This window comes from Xenopus laevis, chromosome 9_10L, assembly GCF_017654675.1.
Source record: "Xenopus laevis strain J_2021 chromosome 9_10L, Xenopus_laevis_v10.1, whole genome shotgun sequence".
NCBI lineage: Eukaryota > Metazoa > Chordata > Amphibia > Anura > Pipidae > Xenopus > Xenopus laevis.
The window spans coordinates 4,028,739-4,043,934 of record NC_054387.1 but is presented as its reverse complement, the minus strand read 5'-3'; the positions used below and the strand labels follow the sequence as shown (position 1 = coordinate 4,043,934).

At 38.9% G+C, this 15,196-nt stretch overlaps 1 protein-coding gene across 1 annotated transcript in view; it reads right to left on the bottom strand.

Annotated features, from left to right (window-relative positions):
• Window positions 1–9,687: 9,687 nt before the first annotated feature.
• Window positions 9,688–15,196, bottom strand: part of uqcc1.L (ubiquinol-cytochrome c reductase complex assembly factor 1 L homeolog) — a 46,001-nt gene continuing 40,492 nt past the window's right edge. The window contains exon 10 of the mRNA XM_018234790.2: window positions 9,688–11,338. Within this exon, the coding sequence (XP_018090279.1) occupies window positions 11,204–11,338 (135 nt within the window). The 3' untranslated portion in view covers window positions 9,688–11,203. The remainder of the gene's footprint in view (window positions 11,339–15,196) is intronic.

Genomic DNA, 15,196 nt, shown 5'->3' with positions numbered 1-15,196 from the left:
GTCACCCATAGATGACTCCTTTGTAGCCCCCTACAAAAGTCCTCAACTACCACAATAACTTTGTCAAATAATACATATTTATCACCTCATTAACAACCAAGAACTAATTTCACCAACTTCAACTTCCCATCAGCTACAGGATCAAGGCATGGTGGTGCCAAGATAATTGAAATCATGGGGAGCTTAAGTTTTTTGGACGTTGCCTTAGATGTGGCAATTGGTTCAAGACTGGGGAAGTAACACCCTAAAAAAACCTATTTGGTACTAAATAAATACAGTCTAGGAGCTAGGCCATGACAATTCCTTTGGAGTATAGAAAAGAGAAAAGCTATCCTGTCTATGAAAGAGTCATTTTAAGGCTTTAACTTGTGCAGCGACTACCAAACAGCAAGTTTCCATGGTTGAGCTAAAGTCTGAATAAAAACCAACAATTACCATTGTTTCAGCAAACATTGCAGGGGAACAAAGTGCACGCAGTTCACTCTACGTTTGTGGAAGGAGAATTGGAATCTCTTGTTATATTAATGCAAGAAATATGTGACAAATGTCAACACTAAACCAACATGTGCAATCTGATGGCTTTCATTACACTTATTCCCAGGTACAGCATGCACTGCTTATATCATTACAGAGGATGAGCAAGTTAATTAAACCACCTGGAGGCTGGTTACCCGTATATCCATGTCCAGTTGTGTTGATCATTGGTGATGGACGTTGGAAGACCTTGGTGCAAGAATCCCGTTGCTGACAGAGCCTAGGTCATTCAAAAAATATTGAAAACTTTGATACCAAATGGTTAATTTACCCCCCCTTGAGCTTGTGTGCATTGCAGGCAGTATGGATAGTACTGCCCATGTTGTATAGGCAAAAGTCCATTCATTGTGGCAAGGAACTATAGATATAGAAAGAAACATAACTCAAGCAGAAACAGTAATTGCATGATGAGCACATCTCTCCACTCCCATCGCCGGATATTCATGTGCTTTACTAATCTCACCCAAGTGAAGGCTCTTCTACAAAACACACCTGGCTAACAAAGCCTTTGCTCTTCATTGACAGAGAACAAAGACCAAGTTCACATGAGAAAGGCAGGATATTTTTACTGATTGATTGTTGGTTCTGCTGTGGTGTGGATTTTCTTTTGGTGCCTTATGTATGTATATATTGTTTGTCGAGCAATGTTGGGAGACAGGTTCACACTGGATAAATGTTCAGCACATAAGTAACCCACTTTGCAATGTTGTCTTAAAGCAAACACATACTGTACACTTTATTTCAAGATTATACGTTTTAGCAAATATGTGAAAGTGCCCAAAGAAATCTGGGTCACAAAATATATAATGAAGGCATAATCTGATCATTTTCAAAGAGACATACCTGAAGGGGGTTATGTTGAGCGTTCTAGAATGCATCAGTCCCCTAAACCGAACACAATACATGCTACAGGCTAACCTTGAGGGATTTCAGTCGGGAGGAACCCTACCTACAACTTTTGGAAGGCCAGTTTACTAGTGAGATGGGCAGGTTGGGCGACATGGGTAAATAAATATGAGCCATCATTATTTATACAGCCATGCCTGCCCCACCCATCTCTGACTTCAGCAGAAGGCATGGTTGTGCAAGGTGTGAGTATATAAATCAGCCAATGGAAGGCAGCTGGCAGGGTAGATTGTGGCATTGTATGATGGGGTGGCCTGTGGCTAGAGATGGTCTCCCCAACCGCCTGTGACCCTCAAAAGAAATGTTTTGCCTTCACAGGTATAGCATCTATTATCCAGAAAGCTCGGGACCTTGGGCCTTCTGGATAAGCAGTGCCATGCCTTAAGTCAACTTAACCAACCAATAGGATTGTTCAGCCATCAACATTGATTTCTGCAGCTTAATTTCTGGATAATGGATCCCATAGAGCACAAGTGCTAATCTCATATGCTCAGAAAAGCTGTGAAACATTAGTCATATCTGAATCATACCGTCCTAGCCTAATGCTCATACAGTAGGTGCGTGCAATTTAGTGCACAACGTGACTCTTGATTGTGCTACCTGCTGAAAGATTGTTCCTCTACAGTCACTTAAATTAAATTAAAAAAAAAACATGAGTTTTCTGCCTTGTGTCGATGTGCTCATAACACACAGGAGTGGCATTTGAGTAGTGGTTTGGAGAAGTCATAGTAGACCTGTACTGATCATAATGGCTCACTTGGCTCCATGGACGTTACATGTGACTGCAACCCTTCTAATATCTGGTCTTCTTTTGCAGGCCACACAAACTATCTCCAAAAAATAACTGCTTTGGCTTATTCTTTCCTTGAATGACCTAGATGTGATAAGGGGGAAGTATGATAATTACTCAAGCCGACTCACATCATTAGACCTAATGATCTACAGAAGGGCCAAACCTAAGGCAATGATGGCAGAAGAGGTCCCCAATACCATTGTGCACTGGGCACAATGTATGCAAATGATAACATTATAGAATATAATTATAGGGATAATAGCATTATAGGGATATTTCAATTATACTAGGTGATGGCACGTTTTTCTCTCCCAGTGTTAGAGATGTACATCCAATTAGAGTGTTAGAGGTGGAGCAGAAACATCTAGGTGTAGTAAAACAACAGACTGCTCTCCTTTAATAACTACGCTGGGACCTTTGGTGGTTCCCAGGAAGCATCAAGACAGGGGACACCAAAAGTTGTGCATACGTTCTACAAGAAGGTGGTAGTTTGTACACGTGAGAAAAGTAAATCTATAGTAGATGTAACTGATCCTTCATGAGAAGGTTCTGGTTTTGCAAGAACACTTGTATCAGTTTCACTCATTGACCAGGTTCTCTCCTGTATGGATCCAACAGGCTTGTCTCTAGTATGGAAGGAGTCAATGCAACTCTGATGGTGGTACATATCGGAGCTAATCTGGAAATTCATATATAGGCTTCATAAAACCACACTAATAGGAGTCAGCTAAGGACCTATTGCCATCTTGAGATCTAGGATATGTTTACATCCTGACCTTCAATATTGCTCTCAGTTATTTGCCAGCTGGGCATATTTAAACACAATGGGATTATTATTATTTTCATTGCATATGAGCTATTCCTCCTCCAATCAGAATTCTCCAGCTGTAAGATTGTGTTTATGCATTGGGGGGGGTTGACCTTCTTAAAATAAGGAAGTCATGATTATATGGAGCAGAAAAACCTGTTTGTCCTGCCACTCTCACAGTTGGCCAGTATTCATAAAAAAACAGCCAGAAGGCTCTAACCCGTCTTTATTGGACCCTAACATACATTCCTTGAAATATTTCCTCTTATTGCAAATGCAGACGCCCAACTAGTCTTGTCTATTGGTCAGATATGGACCTCCTGTGTGCTTGGATCAGGCCTGGGTTTCACAAATTCAATCAGTTAATCAGTTAATAGTGCTACTCCAGCAGAATTCTGAACTTAAATACATTTCTCAAAAGAGCAAACAGATTTTTTTTTATATTCAATTTTGAAATCTGACATGGGGCTAGACATATTGTCAATTTCCCAGCTGCCCCAAGGCATGTGACTTGTGCTCTGATAAACTTCAATCACTCTTTACTGCTGGATTGCAAGTTGGAGTGATATCAACCCCTCCCTTTCCCCCCCCAGCAGCCAAACAACAGAACAATGGGAAGGTAACCAGATAACAGCTCCCTAACACAAGATAACAGCTGCCTGGTAGATCCAAGAACAACACTCAATAGTAAAAACCCATGTCTCACTGAGACACATTCAGTTACATTGAGAAGGAAAAACAGCAGCCTGCCAGAAAGCATTTCTCTCCTAAAGTCACATGACCAGGGGCAGCTGGGAAATTGACAAAATGTCTAGCCCCATGTCAGATTTCAAAATTGAATATAAAAAAATCTGTTTGCTCTTTTGAGAAATGGATTTCAGTGCAGAATTCTGCTGGAGTAGCACTATTAACTGGTGCGTTTTGAAAAAAACATGTTTTCTGATGACAGGATCCCTTTAATCAAGGACAGGTTTGGGGCCTGTTATCTAGAAGCCTGTTGTCCGGCAACATCCACAATTCCCCACTATGTTAGCTTTATCACCCCTGCCACAAGGGACACATACGGGAGAAACAATTCAAGATATTGTACAAAATATATGATATTGTAGCTCAGTGGACACTGTATTCTTAAAGCAGGGTGCTTTACATTACCTAAAATCTCTTGCCCTTAAAACCCAGCACCCAAGCATTGTACATATTAAGTCCCCTTACCTGTGAATATATTTTATAAGCATGAGAATAAAATTCCCCGTTTTATTTGTTGTAGTAGCAACTTTAAGCCACGAGAGGGAACCCTTTCTTCATTAACCAAATCTTGCTCCTTTATAGGCCGATTTATCTCATTCCCAATGCATTTTTTTTTCTCTGGCTCTTTAGTATTTTTCAGACATGCATTTCAAATTTTTCTGTATCCTCCATAATTTCCATAGACAAAATGCCTTAAGGCAACCTACACGATGTGGTTTTCTGTGATCATGATCATTAGTGATGGGTGAATTGAAAAATTCGCGGAAAATTGTGAAATCGAAAAGTTCACCCAAAAAATTGTGAAATTCAAAAGTTTTCATGAAAAAATCGTGCAATTCGAAACGTTTTCACGTAAAAATCGTGCAATTCGAAACGTTTTCACCAAAAAATTGAGCAATTAGAACATTTTCACCAAAAAATGTAGCAATTCGAACATTTTCGCTGAAAAATCGAGCAATTCGAACATTTTCACTTTAATCAAGCAATTAGAACGTTTTCTCTAAAAAAAATTGTCAACTCGAACGTTTTCACAAAAAAATTTAGCAATTTGAACGTTTTCACAAAAAAAACTTGAAAATTGGAAATTGCTGAATTTTCACGGGAGATTCGTGAATTTATTAGTCGGCGAAACGTGGAAATTCACAGCGAATTTGTGCCATCGCTAATGATCATATATATATATTTGTATATAAGTGTTAATATTACAGAAGTGGGATCTCTTATCCGGAATGCTTGAAACCTGGGGGTCAGTGTCGGACAGAGTCACCAGCCTTTGTAGGCCCCGGCGACCCAGCCCACTCCACCGGCCGAAATGTGGCCTCTTTTTGTTTTATTAATACAAACAAACAGGTAGCTGGGGTTAAATAGGAATTATTTAGGACTTATTTCAGAGCCTTCTGGAAACCTGTATCTGTGCCTCTTTCATATATATTTCAGGCTTAGTTGCCCTTTAAGACAGAAGTTTATAAGCTAGCAATCAGAAGGAGTCAGAGGAGCTGGAGCTGCTCCAGGAGTCTGTCGCAGGCCTAATTCTTCTCAGATCTCTCTATTCATTTGCAGGATGGGGCGGCCCATCGTTACCCAGGAGTAAGGCTGCCTGGCCTGAAATCAGCACATTTACTTTCCCTGCCGTACCCACATCAACATGATGGGGCCATTAGCTTTATCTTTAGCCGTGGTGTACGGTTGCCTCTGCCATCCATAATGGTCGGTTGGTCTGTGAAACCACAGAAAGAAGTGTATATTGAAACAGCTCAATGAGGAATAGGAAAGGATATGCCAGTTCTTGCAGCTTCCTGTGTGTCAGCTCTTGTGACGGGGGACAAGGGGTGAGAAAGAGAGCAATAATACTGAGATAAAGTGTATCAAATATGGGAATGAGGAAAAACATGTAGAGGGAAGAGACCTATCTACCCACCTATCTGTCTGTCTATCTATAGCATCTCTCTATCTATCTGTAATCTATTTATAATCTTATAGCCATCAAACTGTCATCTATCGCATCTCTCTATATCTACAGTATCTATCTGTCATCGATCAATCACCCATCTATTTATCTCATCTCCGTATATCTACAGTACAGTCATCTATCGATAATCGTTATATGCATCAAGCTGTCATCTATCCATTTCATCTCTCTATATCTACAGTATCTGTCATCTATCTATCTATCTGTCATCTATCTATAATAGTTATAGCCTTCAAGCTACCATCTATCCATGTCATCTCTCTATATCTACAGTATTTGTCATCTATCTACAGTATTTATCTATCTGTCATCTATCTATATTCATGATATCCATCAAGCTGTCATCTATCCATCTCATCTCTCTATATCTACAGTATCCATCTGACTGTCATCTATCGATTACCTCTATTTATCTATTTAAATCTTCTCTCTATATCTAAAGTATCTGTCATCTCTATACAGTATATATCAGTCATCTATCTATAATAGTTATATCCATCAAGCTATCATCTATCTATGTCATCTCTATATATCTACAGTATCTATCTGTCATTTATCTATTTATCTATCTATCTATCTTTCTAATTATCTATCTAATTATCTATCCATCTTTCTAATTATCTATCTATCTAATTATCTATCTATCTTTCTAATTATCTATCTTTCTAGTTATCTATCTTTCTAATTATCTATCTATCTATCTATCATCATCATCATCTATAAGCAATTATATTTTCGCCTATGCGCCCCCAGATTTTCTTTCACTTTTTAAGGGCAGCTAAAGCCAAATAAAGGATTTAAAAAAAATTGCAAATGAGAAAATAGTAGTGACTGTGATTTTTTTAGATGATTTTTTTTACCTAATGTCAAGGAAAAATTGTAAAATACTTCATAGCATTGCCTTTATAGAGACGTGCTAAAAAAACCAATGCCAGTTGGGATAATCTTCTGTAAAAAAAACAACACTGGCTCTTTAAAAGTAGAACTTCTAAGAAGTAGATAAATATAACTGGGGGGGGGGTTTCTATTCCTAACATTTTAATATTATTTTAGCAACACCTTATGTGACCTCCAGAAGATGCGCGTGGAAAACTGATAAGTTGTATCTTTGTATCATCCTCTGTTAAAGGGCGCCTTGTCGTTTGCCATTAATATTCCTTAAATCAAAAATGAAAAAAAACGTAACATTTGCGCCAACTTGAGAGCTGTCATTTTCCCCTGTGCCAACCGCAAAGAGCAATTTGCCCCCTTTCCAACCTTAAATATAGATCCTGTTTTCACAAGGTTTAGCAGTTTTGCGACCGTGATGTGGTTTTGCAAGTTTAAATTTTTCCTTGAAGTTGTCGCCTTGGAGACAAACACAACGCAGGAAACATCTAAAAAAAAAAAGGGAAAGAAACTCGGATTTAAAATACAAAATACAGCGCCCCGCTCGTTTAAGCCCTGCAAATTTAATGTTGTATTCCTTAAAACGGCATTGGATAAGGACTTTGGAGAAAATAAATTACACATTTTTTTATACGAGTTTAACGAAGCCAAGGCCCTCGCCATTAACTTTTCCATATATAATCAGAATGGCAAGATCCACATCGCAAAGTTTATTTTGGTACCGGTATACTTCTCTCCCATTAAAAAGGAATTAATCAGCAAATTCCTCCACAGCTAAGCCCTCTTTATGTAAATAGAATCCAGCTGTAATGCATTACAAGGTGATATTGTCTCACGTAAGTGGTTTCTGTGGCCCTCACTTTGCAACAAAAGCATCGAAAGTCAACCGAGAAAGCTCTGTTTGCTTTGTAATGTTTTTATAGAAGTGGGATATACCTCACACTTATAAAGTTCCTTTATATGATTCATTTTATACCAAGTTAAAGTGAGGAAGTTGGCCTTAAAAAACAGAAGGAACTAAAATGCTTTTTTCTTGGACCCCCGGTTTCTGGAGACTGGCGAGAGAATCTGGCAGCTGAAAAATGTTCTCAAGAATGAGGTTCTTTAGAATAACATGGAAGACGGAGAGGGGGTTTCGTCGGCTTTGATAAGGTCCGGCCGCATAGCTTGACAGTGACAAAAACGATGGGATATATTCAATAAAGATGGATTTTTCTGTCGGCTGGCTGAAAAGTCTCGAGGTGTGTAGGAAACTATGACGTTATTGTTTAATAGAGAACTAAAGGCCAAAAAAGAATTAGGATAGGAAAACTACAACTTGGACCTAATTTCTGGGGCAAAGTGCACAAAGCGCCCTGTTTTTTTTGTAGAGCACTTTGTCTTTGAGATCTTTGTCTTTGGTTCATCAAGGGCTTCAAAGCAAATGAGAGCCCTCAACTGTCAGTTCAGTAATCTCCTTTGTCCAATGACATTGGACTCCACACTGCACAGACCATTGCCCCAGGCACAAGTGTTTGGTACATGGGCCCAAAAGTGTTGACTTTTGTGCTGCTGCTAAATAGCCCTCAAATGTTTTGGATTTATGTACCAGCCCCAAGGCATGTGGTGTCCTGAGAACAAAGAGGTCTAATGCATTAAAGTGAGGGACAAGTAAATGCATAAATAAACAGGATAAAGCATAGACGTAGGCTGCAGAGAGAATAACATCTAAGATCTAAAAAGTTGCTGAGTAGAATTTGCATTTCTATTCTGCAGACCTTCAACCTTGGAGAGCAGAAGACAGAAGGATAGAAGCTTAAAAACATTTAGATTTTTTCAACAAAAATGTGCGTTTCATTTTGCCAACCGTCAACCTTGGAGAGTAAATAAATGGGACAACGTGTAGCAGAAGCTGCGGAAAGAATAACATCTAAAAAGTTTCTGATTTTTCAATGATAATTTGGATTTCTATTCTGCAGACCTTCAACCTTGGAGAGAAGAAGACAGAAGGATAGGCGCTTTAAAATGTTCAGATTTTTCAACAATAACTTGCGTTTCTTTTTTGCCAATCTTAAATAATTGGGATAAAGTGTAGCCGTAGACTGCAGAAAGCGTTACACCTTAGATCTAAGATCGAACATCGATGAACTGAGATCAAACATTTAAAAAGTTGCTTCAGCGCTCCTAGGTTGAAGGTGCAGCCTCATGATTAAACAACATTAAAGTTAGAAATGCGAAGTCAGAGAACTTCCAAATGAGGAAAGTGATACGATGCTGTGGAATTACCGTATAAAAGCAATGAGTGCACTATGAAAGATAACACCAGGACTCTGAAATCTGCCCAAAAAAACATTTAAGCAGACAGCCAACTTTTGACTTCAGGATGTTAGCTTCTTCAGTTTTTATGTTTAATTTAAATTGTGCATTGCCACAGTAATTACCATTATTACGCAAGCTGTTTCATGCAGTAGAAATACGGGTCTGCTGACTACGGATGAACATATTTATTGCTGCTGAGATTGGAAGGTCTCCAAAATCCGTAAAAAAGCAAAAAGAGCTGACATTGGTCTTTTGTGCACGACTGCATCTTATGCATTTATAACTTGAATAAGATGGATATGCTTCTTCTGAATCTTTTTCTCATAGAGGTCTGTTTATGAAATTGTTAGAGGTTTTTTCCTACTTGGAATACACTCACACCTTAAAAAAAAACTTGAATGTTTGCTTATTTATTAAAAAATCTGAATATAAAAAAACTTGATTGAATAAAACGGTGGAAAAAAAACCTCAAATACCTTGAATATGTGAGTTTACAAGCTCAATAACATTCAGAAACTTGAATTGAAAAAAAAACACTCATATTTAGCCTAGGACAACTTCCATTGTCTTCTACGTGAACTTGGCAGCTTTTAGATTTTTTTTGGTGCCACTACTTCTCTTCTACCTTCTCTAGAGAATCGTGTGCAGGGAAGCTACTGACTCAGGGGAACCCTGAAGCTTCCACCACCCTTAGCCCAGATCATTTTCCTTAAAGAGCAGATCAACACAGACAATTTAAGACTGTTTAACATGAATATATATATTTTTTTATTTTAGCATTACAAACAATAATGCAATGAAAATAAAACACTAGGTAGCATTAACAGAGAAGGGAATACATTTAACGTTTATAATGATCTCTATGACCCATGATAAAACTCAACCATTTTGAGCTCAAAGAGTAACAGGAAAAGTCTCATGTGCTCCAGAATGTGTAATTTTAAGAAAAGGCTGAGGGTCACTGCCACAGTGTTAGAGGGATAATGTATAGGTAGAACATGCTAAAGATGCTGCAAAACAGATCAACAAATGGCATGGCATATATAGAGGTGACTAGCTCTATATAAACAGGAACAGCCTTTCTCCAAGATGTGGTCTACAGAAGAACATCTCAAAGTCTAAATGTGCGTCAACAGCAAGATGCACTTTGACACTTTCATGAAATGTGCTCAGTGTGCTCTAGAACTGGTTTGAGAAGTCATACCCAAATAAAATATGTAAAGTTATACCTGAACAAAATATGCAGCCACTGAGATGTCGTTGACCTACAAATGCCAGCACTATTGGGTAGCCTTTGGCCTCCAGTGATGCTGTTTTACATCAACAGCACATATGAGGCCATAGATTAGAGTATGACTTAACTGCAATGTCATACTTTTTTTATGTACATCTGGTGGCCAGTGAGATACCTGAAGGACCATGAGGAAAGGCCCTATCTGCTTTGCCCCAAAATTAGCCTTCTCCCTCAGCTGCAACCTGAATAATAGTTTCTCCCCAAAAGAAATCTACTTAAAACAAGGTGAAATATCCATAAAATGAGATTGAGGCTTCGGAATATTGCATGTTTAATGACTTTTGGCATATGGGACACACAGAAATATAACATGTTCTATTGTATGTTCGTCTTGTGTATGAAGACAAAACACAAGAAGAACTGTGATGAACCAACTCTTCAGCTCAATAACACACGTATATCTTCACTCCTTGATTAAGCAATTTGTGAGAAGTATAAACATACGAAAAAAGGCTATCCTACATACAAACAAACTTGACCCCTATATTTGTAGCACGGGTGCATCTGTTATCGACCAATCAGACACCGGTTTTCATTATTCTAACTGCACAAGACCCATCAAAGCAAATTACCAACTGGGGAACTGGCGTACTTTTCTACCCATGTGGAAGAACCAGAACAGGAAAAAACAAGCTCTTTTCTACCAAAGACATTGTTATATTCCAAATAAAAAAACAGAAATTTAGCAGTGAGCATGAATTCAGACAACTTCTTCAATCCAAGAAGGGCAATGAATGGTTCTATCACACAGTATAATTCAGACCCCAATCCAACTAATGGGGGGCAATGATTGTGTTAGCGCCATTTGCATGTACAGTAATTCCCTGATTGTTTTTATGTAAACTAATTCACTCCAAAAACTTTGTCACATTCCGACAAACACATAAACCATGGGGGGTGACCCATGTCATTTGGCTTCTCTCTTGGCATCCTACTGGGTTAGGTTATGAAGTCCTCTACGACTATTTAAAGTCCTTCATCGTTATAGGTTGGTTTTGACGGTTTCAAAATGCTTTGAGCATCTTTCTCCACCAGAGGGCGCCAGGCCACTTCTCCAGTTAACAGAAGGTCTTCTCCATCGAGAGTGTCCAGGAACTGCACCTGAAATACAAAGCAGAGTATTGCAATGGCTGGGTTATTGGCTGACGCTTATGTTTAATAAGTCCGCCAGTTCAAATAATCAGTTATTCATCAAACAAATAATCAGACACAGTTCTGCCCGGTGCTGAGTCAAATAGAGCAATACAGAGTTTCCAGGAATAGCGGAACAGATTATCTAGGGGAAGTTGCACGGCAGGTTAATGCACAGTGAATAGAGGCTGTATAACAGAAATTAAAGCAAGTAGTTCTATACAGTTAAGGGTTGTGAAGACAAGCATTAGCCTCAGTATAACAGCAAACAAAAGAATTCAATCTGTGTGAGACATTTAACCACTTGCTTCCATAGATCCTAAAACTGACAGCACTAGCTGGCAGGTACCTAACTGCCAGCATCGTAGCTTTTACGATTCCAGGTTTCCCTTTGAGCTATCCTTCCAAGCAACATGTTGCACTACAAGATCTAAAATCCCCAGCAGGCAAAGAGGGTTAAAGGAAAACACAAATAACAAATGGTATGGGGGATAAGCCTGAGCATAAAATATTTGCAGGATTAAGTTTTCCTAATAAAAGATGCGGCACTGTCAACAGGTTTCTGAAGTTTTCTGCCGTCCAGAGGACCAATTCATTCTGGCATAGTAAAATTAACTTTACTTTCCAAAACTGAGTAAATTTAAAGGTGGTTGTATGTGGAAAACCTTGCTGACATGTAGTAACATGTTGTTAAAAAAGGCCAAAGCAGGTTGAGTGGGGACATCTTCATAGATGTGTGGTGCACCTACAAAAATCTAACTGAAGACAGTAGTTGTTGGTACAAATTAACCAGAAGGACCACATAGAGATCCACCATGAACCCACTGTAGGAGGCATTACCCAAGGGGGTTGTGCTCAATGGTTCTGTTTCAACTACTTTCTTGAGTCCCTCAAATGAATGGCATCTGCCAAGTTCTCAGCAGTCTGTTTCCCTGGGGATATGAAATATACCAATGTCTATATGTGAAACTTTGAACACTTTACCACCTATTTTAAACCCAACGGTCCACACCTACTATACTATAATTTTTTTTCCTTTCTTTTTAATATAATATGCCCAATGCCTCTCAAAATGTCATCACCTGGACCACATAGTACCATGAACCATATGATGGAATCTAATATCTTAGCAAATTAGATCCATGAACCTAAAGACGCTGCTGCACATTGTAGACTAGAACCTCAAAATACTGCACATGATATTCTGGAACGGTAAACTACCTACTGCAGATCAAATGTCTAACTCTAACAATCTCCTGGCCATCATGTCTGGAACTCCACAGTATCTGCTGGAACTTCCCAATCCCAGCAGGAACAGAAAGTCCCATGGCATGTCTGCTCTTCCGGCATCACTTCTCTGAGCTGAAGCTGCTTTCCAAATGGATTTGCCTTTGAGCAAATTATCCTTGATAAATTCCTTGCTCTTGGAAATTTCAGGAGAGACAAGGGAGCTCTAAATGTATTAAATGACCAGATATATTTTTATAGTTAATGAGGGATGTTCTTAAATTACAACTCCTTAGCACCTTCAGTTTTCCAGGAGCAATAAGTTTTTTTTTTTCAAAGCTAGAGGTCTGCAGGGTGGGCATCCATGATTTATTAACCGTTGCTTTGTTGGGGAGCTTTGCTTCCATCACTGCATTGGGTCTATTCTCTATCACAAGCCCTGCTGCTTTCCATTCACCTTTGCTTTACCTGCCAAACATCACACGAGTGAGGATTTATATAAACAAACCCTGTCCCTGTAATATTTATTTTTTAGGAGATCTAAGCGCTTTCCTTTGGAAAACACGGTGTAGATCAAGACGTATGAAATCAAAATTTTAGTAGGTTTTGCTAATTTGTAGTCAACCTCACCAATCATTAGCATCAGGCCTTAAACAGTGAGCCTACAGAGTTCTCCTGCCAAGTCACCACTTTCCACTATACTGACATAGCCCAATATTGTTCAGCTTTTTCCACTTTTATGGATTTGGTTTCCTGGATCTTGACACTCTATACCAATGACTGTGTAACTGTGTAGCAATGGTTGATGAGTACACATAGTAACATACACTTCTGCACCATTACTTGGCGATATTTTGTTCATTGTTAGCGTTGAAGCGGGGTCCTTGTTCCATTAATATATGGCTACACAGCAGTCGGTGCAGTTTGGTCAGACATTAACATCAGTCATTGGTCTTAAAAAATGGAATATATAATATTTTTGAATGAAGTTGCAGGAATAGTAAGTCAATAGGGTGTATTTAGCAATGAAAAACTGAATGTAAAATTGCTCAGGGTGCTTCTCTAAGCACTTTTGCAATTTATATTATTTACTTTTTCAGTTTCAGAGCTATTTAAGCTTTTATTAACCACCAATACAAGGAATTGTGTAACAATAGTGCCACCTGCTGGTCAGTTCCTGCAACTATACAGTCAAAAAAGAGATACCTTCAAAAGGAAAACAGAGAAGTGTTCTGATGTTTCTAGTAAGGTAGACCTTACTGGAAAGAAGGTGGCACTTCAAGTAGATCAATGAATGTCTGGATGTAATCAGGGTGATTTTTAGGGGTGGTCTTATGTCTCTCCTTTTTTCCGGTTGTGAATCTTTGGAGGTATGCTGCTGTCCATGGCATATTATTCATCGGGCCAGAAATCAGCAAATGTGCTTATGAAATGAATGGTTGTGCTTTCAAGGAGTGGCCCACCACCATGCACTCAATGTTGTGGGTAAAGAAGATTGTCATACTGCTCTCAAATTTCAATTCATGAAAAGACGAACGTATTCCATAGATGTAAAGATTTTTTAAAAGATCCAATCGTTATCGTGAGACCACGATTATCTCGAAATGATGTGTCATCAAATAAAAAGACCATTTCAGGTGATATTGCCAGCACAACTGAAGAGAAGCTGCCTGCTTGGCCCTGCAAACATAGAGAGATTGCACTGGGACCGATAAAGATTTTTAAACCTGGCCGATCAATCTTCTGAAAGATCTGAAAAATCGTAAGATGTACAATCGTTCGAATCCCACTAACCGCACGATAATTTGACAGATTGGTCGGACTGCACTGAAATCGGTCGTTCACCAAAGAATCGTCACATCTATGGGGACCTTAAACAGCAATATTGGCCCTTTTTCTAACAAAAAAACGAGGGATTGCCAGTATTTTTGTAAGGAAAAAGTAACGGTATCTGATTACAGAAGTAGCCACCCAACCGATCAGAGCAACATGCTTGGCACTTGGGCGACCATGTTCAATTGCAGTTAAGGGAACTGTGACTTCTGTGGCACAAGAGGTTTAACGTCTACTTCAGCACTCCTTTCAACTGGTTATATCTTTGCAAAATATCTACCAGAATCCTTTAAAAGAGAATGTAGTCATTTGGGAAAGGGATTACGTCACACACAGGTGTTTTGTAAAGCTACACAGTTCAGACCATGCAGAAAAATACATCATTAAACCCAACCGTAGACGGACTTAGGAAAAAAAAAAAATCACTTGAGATTAAACATTCTTTCGAAACAGAAAAATTATTAAACATGTCACAACAGTGTTAATATCATTTTATGGGCTCCGGTACAGCCGTCAAACCGATAACGGAGAAGACACTGTGCTGAAAAACCTTCATATTTGCTCTCCAAACCATAATGGAAAGTAGCATGTGATGATTTTCTGTGTCCCTGTATACCTCACATGTCCATATGCAAGTAATAAAAAAGAATCAGGTTTGGACTGGCCCATAATAGAAAATGCCCCTAGTGGGTAATTATACCACATGCCAGGTCTATGTGTAATGTGTCTGTGCAACACAAGACACAGTCTCCGAAGTACAAAACTCCA